At 44.4% G+C, this 25,782-nt stretch overlaps 2 protein-coding genes across 2 annotated transcripts in view; one reads left to right on the plus strand and one right to left on the minus strand.

Annotated features, from left to right (window-relative positions):
* Positions 1 to 7,814, plus strand: part of LOC122934357 (derlin-2-like) — a 49,417-nt gene extending 41,603 nt beyond the window's left edge. Inside the window, exons 3-7 of the mRNA XM_044289760.1 lie at positions 2,669 to 2,742; positions 5,178 to 5,271; positions 6,855 to 7,050; positions 7,167 to 7,257; positions 7,565 to 7,814. Of these exons, the coding sequence (XP_044145695.1) occupies positions 2,669 to 2,742; positions 5,178 to 5,271; positions 6,855 to 7,050; positions 7,167 to 7,257; positions 7,565 to 7,667 (558 nt within the window). The 3' untranslated portion in view covers positions 7,668 to 7,814. The remainder of the gene's footprint in view (positions 1 to 2,668; positions 2,743 to 5,177; positions 5,272 to 6,854; positions 7,051 to 7,166; positions 7,258 to 7,564) is intronic.
* A 747-nt stretch (positions 7,815 to 8,561) lies between these two features.
* SMARCB1 (SWI/SNF related, matrix associated, actin dependent regulator of chromatin, subfamily b, member 1) lies at positions 8,562 to 25,553 on the minus strand. The gene is made up of 9 exons (XM_044275536.1): positions 25,396 to 25,553; positions 24,992 to 25,112; positions 22,347 to 22,476; positions 20,422 to 20,559; positions 18,552 to 18,679; positions 17,207 to 17,373; positions 16,654 to 16,844; positions 11,314 to 11,445; positions 8,562 to 9,037 (listed from the first exon to the last, which is right to left on the minus strand). Exons 1-9 carry the CDS (start codon positions 25,483 to 25,485, stop codon positions 8,998 to 9,000), a joined length of 1,137 nt encoding a protein of 378 aa, XP_044131471.1. The 5' UTR covers positions 25,486 to 25,553; the 3' UTR covers positions 8,562 to 8,997.
* Positions 25,554 to 25,782: the final 229 nt, after the last annotated feature.

A 25,782-nucleotide genomic window follows, 5' to 3' on the forward strand; every position in this document is an offset into this window, starting at 1 on the left:
CTCAGGCCCAGCCGCCACTGCATTTACCCAGTGTGCTGTTATGGAGATATAACGTCCCTGACCATGCTTACCGATCCACGCATCCGTGGTTAGGTGGACCTTGCCACAGATGGCGTTGCGCAGTGCACACCTGATTTTGTCCCCCACTTGGTTGTGCAGGGAAGGGATGGCACGCCATAAAGCTTTTAAAACTCTCCATCTCCACCAGACGGAATGACAGCATTTCAAAGGCCAGTAATTTTAAAATGCTGGCATTCAGGGCCAGGAATCGCAGGTGGGTAGGGGGGTACTTCCTCGTCCACTCCAGGGTTTCGGAGATGGAAAGCTGAACGCTTCCGTGGGACATTGTGGAGATGCTTGGTGACCCAGGTGGTGGTGTTGCTGGCAGATCCTCTGTTTGCGGGGTGGCAGGTGGCACTGTCACTCCAGAGGTGGATGAAAAGGCCAAGCAGCAGAAGAGAAAGCAGGAGGAGCCAGAGACCTTTCTTGGTTTTTGAGGTGTCTACTCCACCGCAGCTCGTGCTTTGCACTTAGATGCCTGGTCATGCAGGTTGTGCTCAGGTTGAGAACGTTTATGCCTCGCTTCAGGCTCTGATTGCACAGCATGCAAACCACTCGTGTCTTGTCGTCAGCACATTGTCGGAAGAACTGCCACGCTAGGGAACTCCTTGAAGCTGGCTTTGGTGTGCTCGGTCCCTTGCTGCAGTGGGCAGTAGCAGGCGCACTGTCTAGGGGACGGCCTCTCCACTTTTGCACCCTGCTCCCTCTTCTGCTGTGCTGGTGGCTCTGATTGACCACCGCCTCGTCCTCCGAACTACACAGGTCTTTCGCATGACCTTGATTCCATGTGGGGTCGAGAACCTCATCGTCCTCCACATCATCTTCCACCCAGTTTTCACCCCTGCCCTCCTTGTCAGTCTGCACACTGAAAGCCATAGCAGTTGGCACCTGTGTTTCGTCATCATCCGAGACATGCTGCAGTTGGTCCTCCCATGTACTCATCTTGAAGCATAAGTGGTTGGGCATCAGTGCAATACCCTACATCTGGTGCCTTTGCAGCATTTGTCAGTGTGAAAGACAAGCTTTAAACACTTCAATAATTTTCTGGGTTTATTGCAGGAGTGTTCAAGTTTAGCTTTTGCCTGTCCCTATGACTTGGTAGCATGCTGAAATGGGCGAGTCTTGGGATCCTTTTGTTGTCAGGATCGAATGGATAATCACATTTTTAAGAAGTTTCCAAAAGGGAGGTGCCGTGGATGTGGCTCTGTTCAGTATATAGGGGATATAATCTGCCGAAGTGAACAGGACTGTTTGAAAATTAGTCTTCATGTATTTTTCTGCCCAATGCAGCCGTTTCTGCTTGTGAGCATTGGTTAGTGGTGGCCGAATAGAAGGTTTATGCACAGTTGCAAGACTCTACACATTGATGTCCGTGGGACTCCAGCAGCTTCAAATATCTGTTTGCTGCTATGTAATGGTATTTTAGCAGCTGCTCTCTTGATCCCATGCATGGATCTGGCAGAAATCTTCCTCAATGTGCCTTTATATGCATGAACCGGTCTGTGCTCTGAATCAGCCACAAATCTCTTAATAGCGTGATGATCACGCTTAAGTTTTCGTGAAATATCTAATGTTTTCATACCTTAGTGATCCTAGGCACTCTATGCTGGTGTCGAGGAGGTGGGGGCTGTAGTAGGAGGAAAGAAGAGCGGCTGAGTGGCGGAGATACAGCAGATGATAATCTTCCTTCAGACTCTGCTTGTAGTTTCTCTTTGCACAGGAAGGAGAGAAAATGACTTTCTGGGGTACACAAAGTCAATATTTTGTTATTTTCTAGTTTATTAGAGCTAGGCATGTATACCTGAGTTAGTCTGTCAATGATTGTCAAAAGATCTGTAATTATCTTATAAGAACAGCTTTCATTAATGACCCCTGTCACTTTCCACTGGTCCCTTAAAAGATTGTTGCTATGGCTTGTCTGTCGGTCCTTTAGTATAAGCAGAAGACAGAGGGGCGAGGCATGTGTCACTGTAGTCCAATCTGATTGGCTGCTGGAAAAAGGACATGTGTATGTCAAGTTCGGGAAGGCAGCTTTGGCCTCAGAACTGGCAGAGGATTCAAAACCGTAACGAAGAAATACTCAAGGAAAACAGCAGCAGTAACATATGCTAACATAGATTTTCTTTATATGGAAACATGACAGTTACACTACAAGTAGAAGGACAGAATGGTTAGTCCTGTCTAAGCCACATGATGCAGTAACTGAAAATAAATGTGAATTTGTATAAAGTAAGCATCTAATGTATGATGTAATCATGATGTAACTTTATTAGTAAAAGAGTTTTAATATCTATTTCAAATGCAAGTCCGAAAAAAAAAAAAAGTAGTTTTTTTTAATTAGATTTTTATTGTAAATTTTTTTACTTCATATAACATCTTTAGAATACAGTCATATAATCAGTATCAGGGAGTATTTCTTTAAATAGTGCCCGAGCCATCATCATTTGTAGTAAATTTGGTCTATTGGCTTGCAAGAGATTTGTTTTTCCCCAGCACTATTATTATTCCTTATTTAGTATTTATTCAGTTTTACAAATATACTCGGTGCATATCCAAAGAGAAAACTTTGATCAATAAGTTCATTAATATTTTGATGTTTTCTTTTCAGATTTGGAGATTAGTAACCAATTTTCTGTACTTTGGAGAGCTGAGTTTCAGTTTTCTTTTCAATATGGTTTTTACGTATCCTCACCTATAAGTAAGGACCTGACCACTAAATAATGACAAGTTTAATAAAAAGAATATACGGTATGTCACTGGCCTTATGGGCTTCTGTCACCCCACTAAGCAGTTTTTTTTTTTTTTGTTTACTTAGTGCGATTTCTGCATACATAAGCTAAATAATCATTTCGGTTCAGTAGAATTTGTTAAAAAACGTAATTTTAAAATATGCAAATTACCTTGCTACCAGCAAGTAGGGCGGCTACTTGTTGGTAGCAGCCGCATCCTCCGATCCTAAAGACGCCCCCTCCGCATGTTGATTGACAGGGCCAGGGAACGGGATCGTCCTCTGCTGGCCCTGTCTGCTATCAAGATCTCGCGCCTGCGCCGTAATGGTATTCAGTCGGCGCAGGCGCACTGAGAGGTGGCCGCTTGCTCGGCCGCTCCATCCTCAATGCGCCTGCGCCGATGACGTCACATCTACACCCGGCGCAGGCGCATTGAGGATGGAGCGGCCACCTCTCAGTGCACCTGCGCCGATTGAAGACAGGTACAGCGCAGGCGCGAGATTTTGAATTCAAACAGGGCCAGCAGAGAACGATCCCGTTCCCTGGCCCTGTCAATCAACATGCGGAGGGGACATCTTTAGGATCGGAGGATGCGGCTGCTACCAGCAAGTAGCCGCCCTACTTGCTGGTAGCAAGGTAATTTGCATATTTTAAAATTACGTTTTTAACAAATTCTACTGAACCGAAATGATTATTTAGCTTATGTATGCAGAAATCGCACTATAGAGATAAGTAAACCAAAAATAAAAAAACGGTTTAGTGGGGTGACAGAAGCCCTTTAACGTGACAATATAAGGCTACTTTCACACTCACATTTTGGCTTTCCGTTTGTGAGATCCTTTCAGGGCTCTCACAAGCGGTCCAAAACGGATCAATTTTGCCCCAATGCATTTGAATTGAAAATCATCCGCTCAGAATGCATCAGTTTGCCTCCGCTCTGGAGGCAGACACCAAAACGCTGCTTGCAGTGTTGTGCTGTCCGCCTAATGAAGCGGAGGCAAATGGATCAGTCCTGGCACACAATGCAAGTCAACGGAGACAGATCCGTTTTCTCTGACACAATAGAAAACAGATCCCATTGAATTTCAATGGAGTTCATGACGGATCAGTCTTGGCTATGTTACAGATAATACAAACGGATCCGACAGATGTATGCTGTTGTATTATTGTAACAGATCCATCCAAGACAGATGCATGCGGTTGTATTATTGTAACGGATCGGTTTTTGCAGATCCATGACGGATCTGCCTAAAATGTGAGTGTGAAAGTAGCCTAAGATGCATGATCTTAAATCGGACCCGTCACCTCTTCTGATATGCCCATTTTAGTAAATAACTATTCCATGTGTTACAGTTCTGTTTGAAATCTCTTTTTTATTGATCAAATAAACAAAGATCATCAGATAGTATAAGCGCAATAAAGCGAGTATCACATCACAATCATATTTAAATACAGAGTGTGTTACAGTTCTGGAGGATTTATTCTTATGACTCTGTGTTGGGCATTCCTCTCTTGTTCCTGCTAGAACGGGCATGCTCAACCTGCGGATCTTCAGCTGTTGCAAAACTACATCTCCCATTGTTCCCGCACAGCCTACAGAAGAGCATGTGGGAGTTGTAGTTTTACAACAGCTGGAGGTCTGCAGGTTGAGCATCCCTGTGCTAGAAGTTCACAAATAAAGGCCCATCATTGTGCTACCAGTGGGTGGTGGGTCCCTACAGTCTAACACTATCCAATCTGTGCTGGCAGTGGCAGATTGTGCAGGGACACCCCCCCTGGTTGTAAATTTATTCAAAAAATTCTAGCAGACATCCTGGAGAAAGGGAACAGATGCTCCAGAACTGTTACTCAGGAGGAACTAAAACAGACATAATAGGAGAGGTGACCGGTCCTCTTTAAAAAGGGGTTGTTGCCGGAGAGCTAAAAATATTTAGCGATTGATGAGCATGGGCTAGGGATAAAAAATAAAAATACACACACTACTAACCTAGTCAGACGCCCCCTCTCCCCAGTTCCAGTGCTGCACCTCCTGTCCCAGACACTATGACTTTTTTGTAGTGTGACTGACTGATTTTAACTGTTGAGCTACAACTGCAGTCCAAACAAATGCATTCAGTTGAATACAATCTTGTGGACTGCAGCTGTCACTCAATAGTTAAAATCAATCAGTCTAGCTACAAAAAGTCAGTGTAGCCCAGGTTTAATGGTACCTGCTGAAGCAAAAGTGTCACATGAATATACACAGGGACGGAAGGCACCAGAAGGGTATGACAAGGTGAGGAGTGTATTTTATTTTCAGCCCATGCCCTGCCACCCCAATCAGACAACTCCTTTCATTTGGTTCTGTTATCTTGTTAGTTTCCTTTACAGATATTTTGTTCTATCCAGGTATAGATATTGTAAAATGTTAGAAGAAACGTCCTTTAGGGGGCGCACAGCGGATTTTGTATTCATGTTTCTCTTTGGAGGACTCATCATTACCGTATCCTTTTATGCTAAAAAAGCGCAGATTGCTTGACTGCTGAAGGTCAGGTTTTGTGCCGTAATATGGATGTTAGAATGCAGTCTTAGGCTCATGCACACAGCTTGCATGGTGGTGCACACATTCATCAAGTAAGGGTAGGCTCGCACTTGCGTTAGGACATTCCGTTATAGGTTCCGAATAGAATGCAAAACTAAAGCCTTTGAGAGGCATTTCGTTTTGAACAGTTATTGTTAGAAGTCTATAGGCAAGCAGAATGGATCTGTCTGGTTTCCGTTATGCAGGACAGAAAACTAAGGGCCGTTTTACACGAGCGGATGCCGTGCGTGACATCCGCTGCGTGAATGACAGCCAAGACCAGATGCAGACAGCAGAAGCACGGAGCATTAACATGATTGATAAGAGATCAGAGAGGCACGGAGCATTATCAATCATGTTAAATGCTCAGTGCTTCTGCTGTCCGCATGGGGTCTTGGCTGTCATTCACGCAGCGGATGTCACGCACGGCATCCGCTCGTGTGAAACAGCCCTAAGTCCTGTCAACAGGACTTTGTTTTCTGTCCTGCAGGACGGAAACCAGACAGATCCGTTATACTTGCCCATAGACTTCTATTATGACGGATCGAAACAGAACGCCTCTTAAAGGCTTCCATTTTGATTTCCGTCTTAAGGATTCCGCTATAACGAAAAACAGTAAATTGAATGCATAACGCTGATGTAAACCCAGCCTTAAATGAAATGCCTATAGTCACCTAGTGTTCAATAAAAATGCCACTATCCTGCCTATTACATTGCTTCCAAAGAGAAGCCAATTCCTGCACTGCCATGCCTGTATAGTCCCTACATGTATCAGTCAGATTACCTACATCATGGATTTATTTGTGCAGGCTCTTACCTCAGCTTTTTTTTTTGTCTTTCTGCAAAAATCATATAGACTAAGGGCTCATTCAGACGGCCGTATACTGTCCGCAAAAATGCAGATCCATTTTTTTTGCTGATCCATAGACTCCAAAAGGGCCATGTCCTGATTTTCACGGACAAGTATAGAACATGTTTCATTTGTTTTGCTGAGCCGTGCAATGGAAGAAAAGGGCCCTATAGAAGTGAATCAGACAGCACCTAAAAAAAAACGGATCCGCATACAGCCGTCTGAATGAGCCCTAAGACTGATCAAAACTGTTGAACCTAGACATTTTCTGTTGGTACCATCAACACTGTATAAAAGTGAATGTGTATCCGGACAATAGGCCAGCGACTTCATTAACAGGATATAATTATTAAAGGGGTTTTCTGCCGCCGCCTTCTCACAGTGCCGTACAGTGGCTGTGCAAGATAACAAGTACAGCTGCTATACAATGTACGGCCTGTGCTTGGTAAGCAGCGAGAAGGCCACGGCACTCACAGGAACGTCGGTGCCTTCTGAAACAGCTGATCGGCAGGGGTCACGGATGTCAGAACCCCACCCATCAGATACTGATTACCTATCCTAAAGATAGATTATCAAAATTTCTGAAAACCCCTTTAATATAATCAGGTACGCCTAAATATTTCAATACCCCCCTTTTCTCCTAAACAAGAAACAGACATTTGGTCTTTTCGTCAATCTCTTGTTCCTGGGCCAGGCTTTTACTCTGATGTTAATGTACATTTGGTGCCGCAGAAACCCTTTTGTCCAAATCAACATCCTTGGACTTGTGACCGTTCAGGCCCCTTACCTGCCCTGGGTGTTTATATGCATCTCCGTACTAGTGGGCGATTCCATCCTTGTGGATGCACTAGGTAAGATCTATTTCTTCTAGGTGTACTGTGAAGTCATAACCTTATGTTACACATGTTCACAGTTGGCTCTCTTTTCACACCACGTCATTTGAATGTTTTTTTCCCCCCCATTTTAGGCATCGCAGCTGGGCACATTTACTTCTTTCTTGAGGATGTTTTCCCAAACCAACCAGGGGGAAAGAAGCTGTTAGTTACGCCAGCAATTCTGTGAGTATGATAAACCCAGATGACGTGTCTTCAGCCATGTGTTTATATAGTATGCTGGCAGGAGTTCAGCTAATAGGCAGTGGTTGGGTTAAGACACTATTTGCAGAGACTTTAAATCAGAACATCTTGTACTGGATAATGCACTGTATTAAAACAAAATATGGCATGGAGACAAGGACGTGTTCAAGGAGTGCACTCTGAAAAACCAAGCATACCTATTACCTTCTTAAGTATGAATGCTTCCTACAACCAAGAACTTTATTCATTGTGCTATGATGATCAGCCTAGTCTTTAATGTCTTCTGCAGGAAACAACTATTTGATGATCCTCCCTCAGACCCCAACTACAACCCTTTACCAGAAGATCTAAGAAACCAATGGGACACCGATCAACAGCCTCAAGACGACTAAAGCAAGGGTACGGCCACGCGGTCAGGTTTCTCCATGCAGTTTTGGAAGCCAAAATCAAAACTGGATCATAAAAGGAGAGAACGTATACGACAATTTTTTTTATTAACTCCTGATTTTGGTTTCCAAAACTGCATCAGGAAACCTGCCCATGTGGCCATACCCCAACTGTATTAAAGGGAACCTGTCATCATCTTTATGCTGACCTCACTGGGGGCAGCATAAAATAGTGACAGAAATGCTAGTATCAGCGATGTGTCACTCATGAGCTAATAGTAAGTGGTTGCTGAGAACCAGCCTCATAATTATGGCAGCCCAGGCCTTGAAAAAAAAAATGAGTCAAACCAAGTGAGAAGAGTCCTGGTTATTCCTAATCTCCTGCCCACCTGCTGATAATTGGCAGTTCTCTTCTAGAGAGGAAGAGAGAAAACTAGGTAGAAGCCCGTCAGTCATCGGCAGGTGGGCAGGAATTTTTGAATAACCATGACTCTTCTCAGGTGGCCGTGACTCTTCTAGGCCTAATCTGCAATGATTGTGATGTTTGTTCTCGGCAACCACTTACTTTTAACTTAAAAACGACCGACCGCTGAAATCCTCTCACCCGTTTCTACTTTATTCTGCCGTTAGTATGGGCAGCACAAAGGTGATGACAGTTTCCCTTTAAACCCAGATTTCCTGGACATCTTAAATAAATACGTTTTCTAATCTTTAGACTTGTGCATCAATTTAATGGTCAACAAAATAGGTCTCATTCTTACCGTAGCTTGATCCATTCACAACAGTAATAATTGGATGAAGCACAGATTATATCCATTACCAAACATGCGATTTTAAGCAGGACAGACCTGCCAGGTTAGAGCAAAGGTATAGGAAAGAAAAGGCAAAACCCTCAATACAAAATATTGAGCATTAGGTTTATTTAAAAAGTTCTCTACAAGTGCATGATGCACCTATACAAATTAAAAATAGAACACAAAAAAGCTTTACATATCACGTACACAGGTATAAAGGAGGGCTTGGGACATCTGTCTCAGGTCTTCCGGTAGTCAGGTAGCACTAAAGCTTCACACTCTGTACATGGAAGGAAAGGATGAGGGAGTCAAACTAGGCAGCACCCAGCTGCTTTGAAAGTGGAATGTGTGGGTCCTCTACACCTTCTGATTTGGGCTCAAGAGGTGCTAAGGTAACCCTCCTCTCCTCCACAACTCTTTAGTCTTAGAATTTTTTTTTTTACATTTTTCTTTTCTTTTTTTATGATTACTTTTTTGTTTATTTATGGGGCGAGGTTCCATCTCCAGGATGTGAACCGCAAGTTTCGTCGGGAGGGGACTGTTTACCAGGCTGGTGCAGTGTTGGCAAGACGTCTCATACGCCTATAGGGAGGAAAAGAGAAGAGGGGCAAGGTAAATGATAAGGAGGTTGTAGGCGTTTTCTTAACACTAAGGCAGAGGATCAGGTTATGTTCATGGGGGGAGGGGTTTTAGTTTCACACTGGCCACTTGAAAAACAAACAAAAAAACAAAAACAAAAAAAAAAACATTCTTTGCTGAATAGAATTCAGATACCCTTCCAGGCGCTCTCCAACAAGCCAACATAAAACCAAAAACCATCTCCTAATCAACTGTCTTGCCAAGAGTCACGTTATACAAAACGGCAGCATAATATGTAACAATGGCACTACTTCAAAACGCGAAATGCCAACTGCTAAGGCCATTGTATACACGTCTGCATGCCGGTGGCCAAATGTTAAACATTTCTGCTCTACATCAAGTTGATGGGGAAAGACATTATTGTAATCTCACAGCCTAGTGCTGGAGAAGTGAAAACGCACACCTGATGATGAAAAATACTGAAGCCTAAAAGGAGCCTTTTATTAAAAACCACAGTACTATGAGATGTCAGCTAGTGCACAACTTAGCACTACCTTATTAAAATGGTCAAGCTCATTGATTTCAACATGGTGGCGTGTTTTACCGCTATGACCTACCACAATAAGTGCTGAGGGTTAAAATGAAATCAAAACCACCTACTTATTAGTTTAAAGAGAAAACCTATCTAGAACATATTTACACATGCATTTGTGTATCATTAGAACACTTGAGGCAATAAAAATACCCCTTAAATTTCCTTCATCGTGGTCTTTTTTTTTTTTACTAGGTAAAGTGCCAAACTGAAGGCTCTCCTTGCCTATGGTAGGTAAGGAATTTATGTACAGACTCAAAATGTTAGTACATTCACAGCGTTTTCTGTGATCTTTCACTACAGCTACTAGGAAACATGACCTACGCCTCTTGTGCTCTTCCAAGCCATCTCTGCCACCATTATTTGGGCAAACATCAACCACAAGAACATACACTCTTCACAAAGGCACGTGCTGCTGCAGTTTATATAAGAAAGTATTCCACTAAAACACGGAACCCAACTCTCATGCCTACATTCAATATAGATCCGAATGTCCTCAATGACAAAAGAAATTAAAAATAAAATATCAAAAACTAGAAGCTACACGAAGGTTCTCACAATACCACCAAGTCGATTACTCATGCAATTCCAGCTTACACAACAAAGAGGGCAGTGCTACAGTCATTAGTGTCCGTAAGCCCTTTAAAATTCAAGAGGGGAAGAGAGATCCGCTATGAGTTTCTCCAATTTTGATCAACTCTATGATAAGTAATGCACAGGCAAAATCAAGGAACTCTAAACCTCAGATAAATCCGTCCGTCCACGTGTACCGTTTCAATTCTGACTTCTGCCGAAAGAGGCTCTCCGACCAGCGTGAGCCAACCTTCCCCAAAACATAGCTCCTAACCGTCCATAAAAACATTAATACTGTCACTACACTGCCATTACACGTAAAAGGAAAATTAAAAAAGTCTTAACACTGCACATAAGAACTTCATAAAGCCACCACCTGTAATATGACCAGTGGCGATTCGTGTTCCATTAACCCAGCATGTACCAGTAGCCTTATACTTTAAAAGGAACTAGCAAAAGTTAAGGATTATTATTAGCGTTTGAAGCAGCAAAGCTATATCTATATCGACATTACACACGCATATTTTTGGCACCAGGTTTAAGTATCACCTATCAATATAAAGAATACTAAAGAACATTAAAGATTCTGCTGTGGGCACTCTTTAGTCACAGGGATGGATTCTTGCTAGAGGAACCTGCAAAATTGTAGGTCCCAGTAAGAGGGAATAAAAACATAATAATTATGAGGCAAGAGGGTGACTATCTCAATGTGAGACAAAGATGCTAGAAGTTGGGAATCAATTATAAGTGCATTAAGCCTCAGGGCCAAGAACCGGGATTAGCGTTTAAACAGAAATTATTTTCTAATAAGGGGAATTGGGCACAGATGGTGCTACTAAGCTAATGGCGAGCACTGGGAGAAATGTCCAATCCCACCAGCTATAGTCAAATAAAATACCAACACAACACTTGCAAAGTGCGATAATTAAAAGAGCAGCTCCACTGGCTGAAGCACGACAGCACAGACACGGATAGACACACATCACTTCATAGGCTGGTGCGCAAAAGCTGAAAAGTCTTCCTCGCGGATGCTCCGAGGAAGTGCCACATGGTTGTCTATATTCTACCCCGGCGAGAAGCCCGGAAGGAAAAGCGTATGAAACGACGGTGGCACCTGGTGTTCCTGTCCTGATCACGGATCTTCTTTTCCATTTCTGCATCTGTGAGGGTCTCTAGAAGAGGACACCATTGGTCTGCGTCACCTGTATTTCGGATAGCGATTTCCACTGTTGGCAAGGGGTTTTCACTGAAATAAAAGTATTAAGATGTTATGTAACAAATATCAGAAAAATGACAGACTCCACAACAATACGGTATCAGCTGCTACTGGCAACCCCTCATTCAGTTACAAATATTTAGACCACGTGCCGGCCATGCCAGTGCTGCAGGTCTGCAATGCACAGATCCTGTGCCCACCATCGGGAGACGCAGACCCATTCACTTGAATGGGGTCCATAATCCGCACCACAAAAATGTATATGCACCCCGTAGTGCTTTCGTGGGGTTCCGTGCCTCCGTTCCACACACACCTTCTGGATTGTGGACCCATTCAAGTGAATGGGTCTGCATCCGTGACACGGTGATCACACGGCCGATGCCTGTATATTGCTGACCCGCTGTTTGAAGGTGCAATATAGGCACGAGCCGCCTACATTCGTGTGCATGAGACCTTAAAAAAAAAAGTTTTCTATAGAAATAACTGTTTATTTCTGTTAAACTCTTATCACTTTTTTCTATTGAATCATAGGCAAATATAGATCTAGTACAGAACTGCATATGCCACAATTCCAAAAAAAGCTAGGTAATGTCTCGTCTCCAGTCAGTAAATATAGGCGACATATACAGTACTTATGGAGGCAGAAAGGGGGGGGGGGGGATAAAGAATTTGGGTTACTATGATCCCTATTTGCATCCATCCCATATTTAAATCAAAAGATGTGTCCCTAACTTATAGACACCCTTTTCAATACCGATTTACATGTATTTTGAGCAAAACCATTTTTGGAACAGGTTTTTATTTAAGATTTTGCATTAGCTGGCTTCTGTAGCTTCTGTGTTTCACACCATATAGCAGGTGCAGAAAGCTGTTCAGTGATCGATCCGTCAGGCTGGCTGGCTTTTTGTCCTACAGCCCCCTCCAACTTTTCTTGATTGATCATCTAGGCCAGGCATGCTCAACCTGCGGCCCTCCAGCTGTTGCAAAGCTACAACTCCCAGCATGCCCAAACAGCCTACAGCAGGGCATTGTGGGAGTTGTAGTTTTACAACAGCTGGAGGGCCACAGGTTGAGCATACCTGTTCTAAGCTGTTTTATGTCAGAAACAAGTTCATCAAAGAACAGCTTTGTGCAGCTACTATGCACTGTATAAACAAGCCAAATGGCGCAAAGTTTGCAATAAAACCTCCAATACAAAATTAACAAAAAACAAAACATGTAAATAAAAAATAAATAGAAAATCCCAGAAGGTGTCCATAGCCTTTAAAAGTGGCTTCTAAGTATGTGACCTTTTATTTTGTGTGAGCACTGTATGCAAAAATTACATATAAACCATATTGTAAAGCTGCAGCCATTAGCATTTTTTTTTTCAGCCCCCCGGTGTCCTATACCACACATTTACAAGTAATATAATTTTCAGTTTCCATTATAGTAATACATGCCTGCAGCATAAATCACATCATAAATTAGGAGCATCCTCCGGCAGAGCAGTAGATATTACTTTGCATGTGCTGGCAACAGTACATGAAGTAACCACCCCTTTAAGTTTTATCACAAATTCTGGAAAGGACCCAAGGGAGAACTATTTTGTGCAGAGTTTAAAGGAGGGTAAAAGGGATTCATCTGCATTCCATCCTGACAGTGACACAAAAACACTGTTTCACATTTTCAGAATATGCAGACACGCAGCAATTCACAAGAACACTTGAGTTAACCACAAATGCTGCATAATCTGAAAACATCCTGCTTGTGCCCAAAGAATCCACAAAAATACTAACACTTTGCGCACTCTCAGCATAAAAAATATCTGCAGCATGTGACTTTCCATTTTCTAAAAACAAAATCAGAAGTAGTATGGAAGCAGAATTCGTGAAGACACACATGTTGTCACTGTTCAAATAGAATGGCTACAGTGTCCCTTTTTCCCCAGACAAGGGTGTCCCAGTTGTTGGATGCCACCAATTAAACTTCTGTGACATGTCTAAGGGTACTTTCACACTAGTGTTATTCTTTTCTGGTATTGAAATCCGGTAAAGGGTTTCAATACCAGGAAAAAAAACGCATCAGTTTCGTCCTAATGCATTCTGAATGGAAAGCAAACCCGTTCAGTATGCATCAGGATATCTTCTGTTCCGTCCCTTGTACGATATTTGACCGGACAAAATACTACAGCATGCTGCAGTATTTTTTCTGGCCAAAGTCCCGAAACATGACCGCACTTGCCGGATCAGGCATCCATTTCCATAGAGATGTAAAAATGCTAAATCCGGTACCAAGTGTTCCGGAAATTGCGGCATCCGGTTTTCAAGTCTGCGCATACGCCGGGACTTAGGAGGAGCTATTTTTTACTTTTGATCTTTGAAAAAAAAAATAATACCGGATCAGGAAAAAAAAAGGCTTTCCGTTTGTACACGGCTTGCCAGAATCAAAAACGCTAGTGTGAAAGTACCCCAACTGAAACACTTAAAAAAGCCAACAAGTGAAAAAACTCCTTACAGGTGTTGTCCAACCACAAACACTTATCCCTAGCCTGTGTATAGCGGATAAGTGTCAGCTTAGCAGGGATCTGTGCTCCATGGACAGCAGAAGATATCCCCTATCCACAGAATTAGGGGTACACCGAAAATATCGGCCGAGAATGCACCTAATCTGTTTCTGCCGATATTTTTACATATCGGCCGGAAATAGCGGGGAGGGACTGGGAGGAGGAGCTGGGGGCCGGTGCGTTCACTGTGCTCCGGCCCCCAGCTCCAGTAGTTATAAAATGTTGTACAATTAATAAGCATTCTATTCATGAGGCCCCCCTCTGCAGTATTACATTCAATACAGCCACATCCTACTCACAGGGCTGTGCTGGCCGGCCGGGCAGACGAGCGGCAGCGTCACGACTGACATCACATGCCTGCGCCGCCTCCTTCATTCAGAAAGTAGGCCGGGCACATGACGTCAGTTGTGACGCTGCCGCTCCTCTGCCCGGCCGGCCAGCACAGCCCTGTGAGTAGGATGTGGCTGTATTGAATGTAATACTGCAGAGGGGGGCCTCATGAATAGAATGCTTATTAATTGTACAACATTTTATAACTACTGGAGCTGGGGGCCGGAGAACAGTGAACGCACCGGCCCCCAGTTCCTCCTCCCAGTCCCTCCCCGCTATTTTCTATTAATTGTACAAGGGGGGGGGGCTGTGGATGGCACTGTTATGGGGTGGGTGGGGGTCTGTGGATGGCACTGTTATGGGGTGGGTGGGGGTCTGTGGATGGCACTGTTATGGGGTGGGTGGATGTCTGTGGATGGCACTTATGGGGTGGGTGGGGGTCTGTGGATGGCACTTATGGGGTGGGTGGGGGTCTGTGGATGGCACTTATGGGGTGGGTGGGGGTCTGTGGATGGCACTGTTATGAGGTGGGGGGGGTCTGTGGATGGCACTGTTATGGGGTGGGGGGGTCTTTTAAAAGTATTTGGGCAAAAAGGCAGTTTCGGTTTCGGTCAAGGGGTATCCTGAATTTTCGGTTTCGGACCAGAATTTTCATTTCGGTGCACCCCTACACAGAATAGTGCTTGGCTAAGTGTTTATTGTGGGACAATCCTTAAGGCTAAATGCACACGATCAGGATTGTGTGCGGATTTTCTGCACAAGATGCAGATTTTTTTTCCCGCGCAGATTTTAAAATCCGCAGCATGTCAATTTTATTTTTCCTGTCCGGATTTTCTCCATTTGGTTCAATGGGGACAGGAAAATCTGCATGCAAATCCGCACTAATTTGTCAGCACATAAATCCTGAACGTGTGCATTTACCCTTAAAGGGATTTTCTCATCTCAGATAATGGGGGCATATCCCTAGGATATGCCCCCATTGTCTTATAGGTGCAAGTCCTAGCACTGGGACTGGCACCTATATCGAGAACGGAGCCCCGAAAGTGAAGGAGAGCGCACTGCTCATGCGCAGCCGCCCTCTATTTATTTCTATGGGGCCGCCGAAAATAGCCGAACGCTGGCTCGGCTATTGCCGTCTGCCCAATAGAACTGAATGGGAGCATGGGCCGTGCATGCGTGGCATGCTCCCATTCACTTCTATGGGAGAGGCGGGGATTAGCGCTTTGGTGGTGGACGATATGCCCCCATTGTCTAAGATGGGAATACCCCTTTAAAAGTAAAACTAAAACTAGAAATGAATGTAAAAAGTAAAAGAAATATAAGCTCCTTTTCCACTGCATGGAACTGGCCAGCTGCAGACAGTACCTAGCACTTTTTTGGTATCACATATGAGGAGGTTCCAAGCCGGCACCATGAAGGTTACATAACCACACCGGTTATTAGTCAAAACACAGCTAACGGTTATACTGAGAAGGTACCATATCTACAGTGGATAACAAACTGTTAGGTACCAAAACAGAGTATAGTATGGTAGAACCGGTACCTTGCAGTGGAATAACGGCTATAGTTGCCCTCACCGTTTACAAGCCTGCAGCATTTTCTGCAAGATCCTGGCACAGTCTTATAGAAATCCTACAGCGAATACAGGGCTAATCTCATAGCGACTTGAACGCTACATCACAGCAGAGATATACCATTCAAGCTGCTGTGGCCTGTGATTGACCAGTGGTCATGGGAGCAGGCAACGTCAAAGGGATCGGGAAATATAAAAGAACGACTTCTGCTTCCTCCAAGACTCACTTCTGGCTTTGCCTCAAAAACTGCATGTTCATCCCCAGCCCAGCCGGCAGAGCGCAGAGAGCCACAAGTGCACTATGGGTGGTCAGCTTACCATGGCAATGATCGGCTGCCCAGCAGGTATTGTGTACAGGTCCTACTCAAATGAATGGGACTTATACAGGATATTCGCTGGGCAGACAGATATTGGCTCTGCAACCTGACCCACCCAGCATACAGTTACATCTTTCTATTTCTAATGTCAGACCAGAGACTAAAATAAACTCAGTGGGGGAGATTTATCAAAAGTGGTGGAGGAAAACTGGCTCAGTTGCCCATGACAACCAATTAGATTGCACCTTTCATTTTTCAGAGCTCCTCTGGAAAATGAAAGGTGAACTCCGATTTGCTGTTAGGGGAAACTAATCCAGTTTTCCATTACATCACTTTTTTTTTTTTTTTTTTATAAATCTCCCCCAGTATCAAATAAAATAAAAAAAAATCAAACTTCCATTCACACAAGGTGTTTGCACATGATGTGTTTTGCCACAATTTGCTGTTGTACTTGCACCAGTAGCATCTCCTACCTGAATGCATAAGTCTTCTGATGCCAGCTGAGCTGCCCACGAATGCTGTATGCAATAGTGGTAACAAACTCGCCACCCAAGCCAAGCTCCGAACATAACTTCAGGGCAAACTTCTCTGGAGAGTTCTCTTTTTCTGACATATCCCACTCAAACTGGTCAACCAAGGAAATGTTCCCAACGTGGATATTTAGCTGAGGAAGAGCAAAAGGAGAAAAACCGCAAACCACAAAGTGAGGCCGCTATCTTTCATTCACCAACACAGCAATAGTCTCGATACGGAGACATTATGCAGATTCGGAACACACACGGCCAGCCTTTTGATGTTAGGAAAATACTCATACAGAAGTGCCATGCAAAAAACATCATCCAAGTATGAAATCAACACAATGTCCATGGATAATCAAACTGTTAAATATGCAATCATCTTGCAGGCTTCTAAGAAACCCATGCAACACACCGCAACAACATGCAATGGAGTCAGCTGAAAATGCACATAAGCCATTGTTGCAATGTTATGGCACACAGTGAAGACCGATTACATTCTCAGATGTACCTTGATGATGACCCTCTGGTCAGACTGGTCTTCCAGAATGCTGTCAGTAGGATAAGACTCTATCTGCTGGCGGATAGCTGAAGCAATAGCTGGGACAAAGGCAAGAGGGTTGAGGTCTAGATCGTCGCAGAGAATCTCTGCAAACATTTCTGGAGTCATCAATTTCTCTGTAGATGAAAAAAAAAAAAAGAACAATCATAACCCCCAGAAAACCCAAAACATACTAAAACAGCATACATATCAAAGCATCTAACATCTCAATTCTGCAACAAGCCTCACTCAAACCTCTGCCTGGCAAGGTGCTGCAAAATAACCTGTTGTCCCACTAAAACAGCATACATATCAATTCTGCAACAAGCCTCACTCAAACCTCTGCCTGGCAAGGTGCTGCAAAATAACCTGTTGTCCCACAAGTTGGGTCCACGGTCCACAGTAAGCGCCGCCCAGCGAAGTGAATATTTATGAGCTGGGCGGCGCTTACTGTCCCCGACTTCACAAGATCCGGCGCATGCGCAGGGCACTGTTCAGCGCAGCGCTTCAGAGCGGGGACCGCAGAAGCCGCCCAGCAAACTGAATATTCATGAGCTGGGCGGCGCTTCAAAGCGGCAGTTGGGGGAGGCTGGCTGGGCGCAAGAGAGGTGAAACGCCGCCCCTTGGGCAGATTGAAGACCATTGGAGCAGGTTATAAAACGTAAGTTTACTGTATGTATAATGTGGGCAGGGGGGGATACTTAGATGATTGTAATACCCATTATAAGACCTGTACTGCCATATATATACCTCAATATGCTTATTGGCCCTGTCAGTGGCCCTTTAAAGGGGAAAGCCTTCTTACTTTAGCTCCGTTTTCAGCATTTAGACATACAGTTTACAGCAGCCAAATGGACAACAGGACACAATAGACAGGAGATAACTCACTGACTTCTATAGGAGCTTTCCCGACAAGCTCTGCAACCCGTTTATGCAGTGGCCAAAGTAAGAGCTGCAGGTTATTATTTTAATATTGATAGTGATATGGGGAAGGGAAAAAAGTGATTACATTCTCCCGAAGATCTCTGAAGTGTTCTAGCGATCAGTGCACATCTCAGCGTTCTGACCACCAACAAGCGAGTATTGTCTGAAGTAACTGAATGTGTCCACATATACACATTTCCATCAAAATAATGTATTTGTATGGCCTATAAGTAGTACAGAATATACCCTATGGAAACAAAACCACCATGTGAAGTCTCCTTTTGGAGGAACTCCCAGTAAATTCTACTTGCAGTGATGCATTTTTCAGTTAAGGCGCTTTACAAAACATTGATCACAAAATACAACGCATTTGATTTGAAGCCAAAAGTACCATTCATGTTCCATGTAAAGGCATCACGCAATTTCTGCCCATCAATCTCCATGTCCAGTCGGATAGGAACAAGCACCTCTGGCTGAGAAGCATTTTCATGAATCACTGCTGGATCATGATCATCAAAGCTACGAGGGGGAAAAAACAAAACCATGAAACGTATTGCTATGTAATATGGGCAATCAACTCACAGACAACTTTTATTGTGACATACAACTAACGGGAGGAAGATTTACTGAGCGGTACAACGCCAGCCTGTAAGGTAAAAATTGAGAATAAGGCTCCATTCACACGTCTGTAGCGCGTTTTGCGGATCCACAAAACTCTGATACCTGCAATGTGCGTTCCGCATTTTGCAGACCGCACATCACCAGCACTAATAGAATATGCCTATTCTTGTCCGCAATAAGAATAGGACATGTTCTATTTTTTGGGGGAATGGAAATGAATGGGTCAGCAATTCCGTTCCACAAAATGCGGAACGAAATTGCAGACGTGTGAATGGGGCCTAATAGTTTACTTGGCTTAAGAGACACCAGCGATCCCATAGTACAGTGGTGACGGACCTATGGCACTGGTTCCAGAGGCAGCACTCTGAGCCCTCTATGTGGGCACTCGCACCCTGGAAAAGTTCTATGGTGTACCAATATGCCTTAGACTTTTCCTGCGCAGGGCGCACCATGAACAGCACAGGCAGCACTCTGAATGTAGGCAGTCTATTATAGCTAAATTATAAAGTACATGGAAGATATACTGAATTGGACTGTACTATTCCGGGTAAATTGCCGTTTTGGCACTTTGCGATAAATAAGTGGGTTTTGGGTTGCCGTTTGGAGGCATTACTGCCAGTTGTGGACATGCACCACAGTTGTCTGCTATAGGAAGCAGGGGGCCCCCCGTAGCTATGGCGCCTACAGCGCTCAGGAGCAGGCTCCATCTTTAAAGACCAGGCCAGCACTACTATTACGGCGCTGGTTGGGAAGGGATTAAAGAAGTTGTGCAGGTTATCACTATCATATCAGCATGGGGCAGGGGCTACAGTGCTCATGCTAGCACTGCATCTTCTTCAAAGTTTAACTGCACGCCATCTCTCTTGTAATTATTAAAAGGGAACCTGTCACCATGAAAATGCAATGGAAGCTACAGGCAGTAAAGCTGGAGGAGCTGAGCAGACCGATATATAGTTTTGTGGTAAAAGGTGCAGTATAAATGATAATGTATAGAATTGAATTCCTGCTCATTTTGGGCTTTGAAGTCAAGGAGGCAGTCCGATCAGTGATTGACAGCTATCTCTGTATGCACAGTAATAGAGGGCAGGCTGTCAATCACTGATAGGACCGCCTCCTTGACTTTAAAACACAGAATGAGCAGGAATTCAATTCTATACATTATCATTTATACTGAACCTTTTCCCACAAAACTAAATACTAAACTGCTCAGCGCCTCTTGCTCTAGAACACGCTGCCTGCAGCTCAGACATCATGTTCAATATGACAGGTTCCCGTCAAAACTACTCTTCCTATTGACTTGAATGGGACGAGCAGTTGTAGTTGTACTGCGCCACCACTACAATGTGTGCAGGTAAATATTGAAGACACAGTCCTCGCACGAGCGCTGCATCCCCTTCAAGAAGCTGATCGACGGGGCTGCTTGGTGTCGGACCCTCGCTGCTCTGATACTGATGACATATCCTGAGGATAGATCGTCCATATTATATCACTGGACAACCCCATAAAAAGGAACCTGTCAGTAGACTCCTGCTGCCTTAACCACGGGCAATATGAAATACTGATCAGCTCCCACATTAAAAAGCACTAATGTTGATAATAGATACACAACGATGCAAGAAAAAAAAAAGTAAGCCTCTCACCACAGCGGGAAGGTCCTCTTCTTGTCACGACCCAAGCGGTTTCTATTGATGGTAGTAGAGCAGGGCACAGCATCCAGGTGGTGAGAGCTGTTCGGCAGAGTTGGAACCCACTGGCTGTTTCTTTTTGCTTTTTGTTCCCTACAGTGAAAACATACATGTAGCTTAGGCACATCCCAAAAAATGGAACCCAAGAAGAGCAAATAATACATGTATACATCGTAAAGAACGCAAGTGCAGGTAAATCTATGCTTCTAAGGCTATTGTAAAGTATATAGTAGGGGTTTTTACCCGGTTCACATCTGGGTCATGGCATTGGTTTATAATGAATGCCACCAAGCTCTTCTAGATCACTGCATAAGATACAAAATGGTGCCCAAACCACCACACTGGGGTCAGTCAGGGATTTATTACGGTGTCCATCCTTTTTACATGAAGTGTTCCTACTGTCAAATATGTACTAGCAGACTCACAAATCGCGTTCAATCAGCACTGCTCAAACACTACATATGGCTGCCAGCTAGTGCGACACCACAATACTATGCCATTTTATTTTTCTGGGCAGCTGAAAAGTACACAAGCAGTGTATACCCAAAGAGGGACCACAAGTACGGACTATGTCAAAAGAAGATCAATAGCACGTGATCACTGCCGACAGCCGTCCTCTCCATGAACTTACTATGTCAACCACCAGCACGGTCCATGTCCAGATCTGTAGCACGGGGGACGCTACAATGACCTGGTATTTCAGGTGACTGCACAGCTCTATGGTCAGTTCATTAAAACATTAGGGGAGGTTGTTTGCTGCTGTAATATGGGCCATATTATGCAGCAATATTGTGGCCATCTGGAATTTACCATACTGGGATATTAGATTTAAATGCCATTCAACCCTCATGATTCATTTCCACCATCCTGTTTGCACGTACACAAACTGAGAAGACGTGCTTTAGGTTCCTATTACACTGGCCGATAACACATCCATCAGCGCTCGTTTGTACCAGTCTGATTACACAGACAGATGCAAAATGAATGTCAGAGGAAGCATTGCTACTGCAGTTGTTCCTTCCTCATTTAGTTCTATTGAATATTATCGGCAGGGCGTCCCTTATTACACAGGGAGATGTACTGACGATTATCAGGTATCTTTCAGCCTGATGATAGATGCCCATCAACCGACAAAAAAAGCGCTTGCTCGTTCATCAGCTGATCGATTATATGGGCCACTCACTGTGAAAGAGCATTCCTATAGATGCTTGTTCCCAATAATTGGCCAAAAAAAGGACCCTTAGGCCCCTTTAACACGAGCGAGTTTTCCGCGCGGGTATGATCCGTGATGTCAACGCATAGCACCCGCACTGAATGCTGACCCATTCCTTTCACCACTGATGGTTGCTAGGATGTAACTCTGAAAAACGCAGCAAAGCTGATTGCACCTATACGAAAAAAAAATATATGAAACACTGAATGCAATTGCAGACAGAACTGACCGAATTTGCTTGCAAAATTGCGTGAGCTTCACTGAATGCACCCTGAGAGAATACCTAACAGTGTGAAAGGGGCCTTACTCTCAGAACGCTCATTCAACGCTACTGCCGCTTTCTAGCACAAACCGTACAGAGTGCAATCAGTCTATTCGTAAACTGCGCTTTCTGCAGATCTGGCGTAAAATCGACCATACAGAAAAAGAGCAAAGTTGTCTGAACCTGCCAAATTCTGCAGGGCCAGCTAACCCTCTTGTATGTATAAAGGTGTGCCTACTGTCCTATAACAGCAGATGTTATAGAAAAGAAGGAATTGCCATGTTGCCTTTAAACATGTCTGATCCTTGGCTGAGCATGCATGTGTACTTGGAGGAATAGCTGCCAGCCACGGCTATCGAAGGTGTATGGGCAGCTTAAAACTTTAGTATACCAAATCCTGCTTACCTGAGGTAAGTTGGAGGCTCTGTGCTAATAGAAACTGCTTTGTATTTTTCATCATTCCCATCAAGAATCTCTTCTACTTCTGATGCTTTCAATAGGGTGACACTAGTAGCTAATGTTGTGTACCCGTGATCTACAAAAGAATAAAAAATACATGTTATACCAACTTCACAATACCAAGCAACGACCACTACGGTGCTACCTGCCCTTCTAGTGCTGGCTTAGCTAGGGACTCCAACAAGAACCCTTAAAACATTTTGTCAAATATTCATTCAACTTTAAGTATCTGAAGAATGTGGGTGGCAAACAACCTAACCACCTTCTCCGCTTCTATGGAGGTGGCCACCAAAGCCACAAGTGATCTCACAGCTTATCATCTAGTCTTCTCAGACCCCAAAAGCTTCGTCATACAGCAATAAGCAGATCTGCTATTCAGGAGTCTGGAAAGACGAGCGCCAACTGGTTGTCACCAGTCAAGATGGCCATACATTTCAGAAGCTGTCAGTCGAATGCTCATTTGGCCGAAAGTTATTTTTCCCTTCCCCATACACCGCTCGCTGAGCATGCATGTGCTCTGAATGGGTTAGGGAGTAAGCCACTGACAGAAACTGCTGGCAGTGCCTTACATCCTCAAGTGTAAAAAGATCAAGCATGTTGAAATCAAACTGTCTGATCCTTCTCACCCCTGAGGTTTGCCATCGGTAAGAAATAATTTAAAGAGCATCTGTCACTTCTCCTAACATCTCTGTTTAGTAACTACTTGCATTCCCCATGTAATCATTCTGGAGCATCTAGTCTTATGACAAGGATGTGCCATTCCATTATTATTCCCATTAGAACTTATGAGTGAATTATTAGCAGCTTGCAATAAAGGTCCAGATGGGTGTCACCAGCTGGGCGTGTGTCCCTGCACAGTCTGAATAATAAAGGAATGGCACAACATATAGTTATAAGACTAGATGCTCCAGAATTGTTATTACATGGGGAATGCAAGTAGTTACTAAACAGACATGTCAGGAGAGGTGATGGGTCCTCTTTAGAAGGGACAATTGTATTGCAGCTTTCAACTATTCATGAACACTAAGCAGTCTCCTGTATTACATCCTATACAGATGTAGCCATAGCAAGGGAATAGTGTGGCCCTCGTGCATCAGTCGTCTCCCAGAGCCACAACCATTTCCCAATGACAAATGTGACATGAGGGAAATCTAACACTGGGGCACAGACACCTTCTGCAGATTGTCCTATAAGAAGGAATCTAACGCTGGGGCACAGACAGTCTGTAGATGGTCCTATAAGAAGGAAATCTAACGCTGGGGCACAGACAGTCTGTAGATGGTCCTATAAGAAGGAAATCTAACGCTGGGGCACAGACACCTTCTGCAGATTGTCCTATAAGAAGGATTCTAACGTGGGGGCACAGACACCTTCTGTAGATTGTCCTATAAGAAGGAAATCTAACGGGGGGGCACAGACACTTTCTGCAGGTTGTCCTATAAGAAGGAATTAAACGCGGGGGCACAGACACTTTCTGCAGGTTGTCCTATAAGAAGGAATTAACGCGGGGGCACAGACACTTTCTGCAGGTTGTCCTATAAGAAGGAATTAACACGGGGGCACAGACACTTTCTGCAGGTTGTCCTATAAGAAGGAATTAACGCGGGGGCACAGACATTCTGTAGATGGTCCTATAAGAAGGAAATCTAATGCTGGGGCACAGACACCTTCTGCAGATTGTCCTATAAGAAGGAATCTAACGCGGGGGCACAGACACCTTCTGTAGATTGTCCTATAAGAAGGAATCTAACGCGGGGGCACAGACACCTTCTGCAGATTGTCCTATAAGAAGGAATCTAACGCGGGGGCACAAACACCTTCTGTAGATTGTCCTATAAGAAGGAATTAACGCGGGGGCACAGACACCTTCTGCAGATTGTCCTATAGGAAGGAATCTAACGCGGGGCACAGACACCTTCTGCAGATTGTCCTATAAGAAGGAATCAACGCGGGGGCACAAACACCTTCTGTAGATTGTCCTATAAGAAGGAATCTAACGCGGGGGCACAGACACCTTCTGCAGGTTGTCCTATAAGAAGGAATTAAACGCGGGGGCACAGACACTTTCTGCAGGTTGTCCTATAAGAAGGAATTAACGCGGGGGCACAGACACTTTCTGCAGGTTGTCCTATAAGAAGGAATTAACGCGGGGGCACAGACATTCTGTAGATGGTCCTATAAGAAGGAAATCTAATGCTGGGGCACAGACACCTTCTGCAGATTGTCCTATAAGAAGGAATCTAACGCGGGGGCACAGACACCTTCTGTAGATTGTCCTATAAGAAGGAATCTAACGCGGGGGCACAGACACCTTCTGCAGATTGTCCTATAGGAAGGAATCTAACGCGGGGGCACAGACACCTTCTGCAGATTGTCCTATAAGAAGGAATCAACGCGGGGGCACAAACACCTTCTGTAGATTGTCCTATAAGAAGGAATCTAACGCGGGGGCACAGACACCTTCTGCAGATTGTCCTATAAGAAGGAATCTAACGCGGAGGCACAGGCTTTCTGCAGACCTCCCCCTGGTGGGCTGTAAACCTATGGCACATACACCAGTTCTGCAAGAAAACCATAAAAGTGACATTTACATTTCTTCCCGTGTGAAGAGGCGACAATTTTCTTCCTTTCTTCGACTGTGGCCAGGCGTCTCCAGAGGGAGGGGTACCGCTTGTACAGTGAACCCCTAAACATGCGCAGGTAGTTCCCCACCTGTGAACAGAAACACATCTGTCAGACCCTACACATAGGAGATCCCCCTGTAATATGCCCGGCATGAGCCAGTCACCCCGTGTACCCCAAAATATGGTTACCAAGGGAGACGGGAAGAGGCCATGCAGGTAGAGCTGGAACAATCACCCTTTTGTTATGCTCTCCACATATTCCTGTCTACAGCTCCCCCACCCCCTCCACAGCCTTTGTCTCTGAGGCTGCTCTAAGCCGCTCAGTTCTGCGGTGTTTTAGGGTTCTACCCCCGAACTTATTAGTCTCATACCTCGGAGCCGATCATGTAAAAGTCCCCATCTTCTTCCAGCTGAAATTTCACCGGCTTTTGGCCGAATGTTTTACTCAGCGCCATGATCATTTTGCCGTCTCCAGCGCCTGGCCCGGCTCACCGAGCATGCGCATTAAATTTATTTCACTGTGAGCATGCGTGGGACTATCCGCCAATAAACCTATGCTGAGCAAGGTGACGGCGAGCATGCGCAGAACAAGCCAGCAAGGGGCTGACTTCGTACGTCACACTCGGGATCAAGTACCTTGGCGTTGTGGCGCATGCGCAGAGGGGTGGATCATGAGGTCGACTGTAGAAGATTTTGGCTGTTTCCTATGGAGCTGGTTTTCTCCAGTACGTTTTTAATAAATGCTCTCAGTATGTTAT

The sequence above is a fragment of the Bufo gargarizans genome, chromosome 1 (genome assembly GCF_014858855.1).
Source record: "Bufo gargarizans isolate SCDJY-AF-19 chromosome 1, ASM1485885v1, whole genome shotgun sequence".
In the NCBI taxonomy this organism is placed as follows: domain Eukaryota; kingdom Metazoa; phylum Chordata; class Amphibia; order Anura; family Bufonidae; genus Bufo; species Bufo gargarizans.

What these genes read in the sequence shown, in the direction of transcription:
- SMARCB1 (XM_044275536.1), bottom strand. Translation starts at nt 25,485, where the DNA reads ATGATCATGGCGCTGAGTAAAACATTCGGCCAAAAGCCGGTGAAATTT. An exon ending in TTTACATGATCGGCTCCGAG is followed by an intron (nt 25,113 to 25,395) that starts GTATGAGACTAA and finishes TTCTGTTCACAG; the next exon opens with GTGGGGAACTACCTGCGCAT. An exon ending in AAGAGGACCTTCCCGCTGTG is followed by an intron (nt 18,680 to 20,421) that starts GTGAGAGGCTTA and finishes TCCCCCTCGTAG; the next exon opens with CTTTGATGATCATGATCCAG.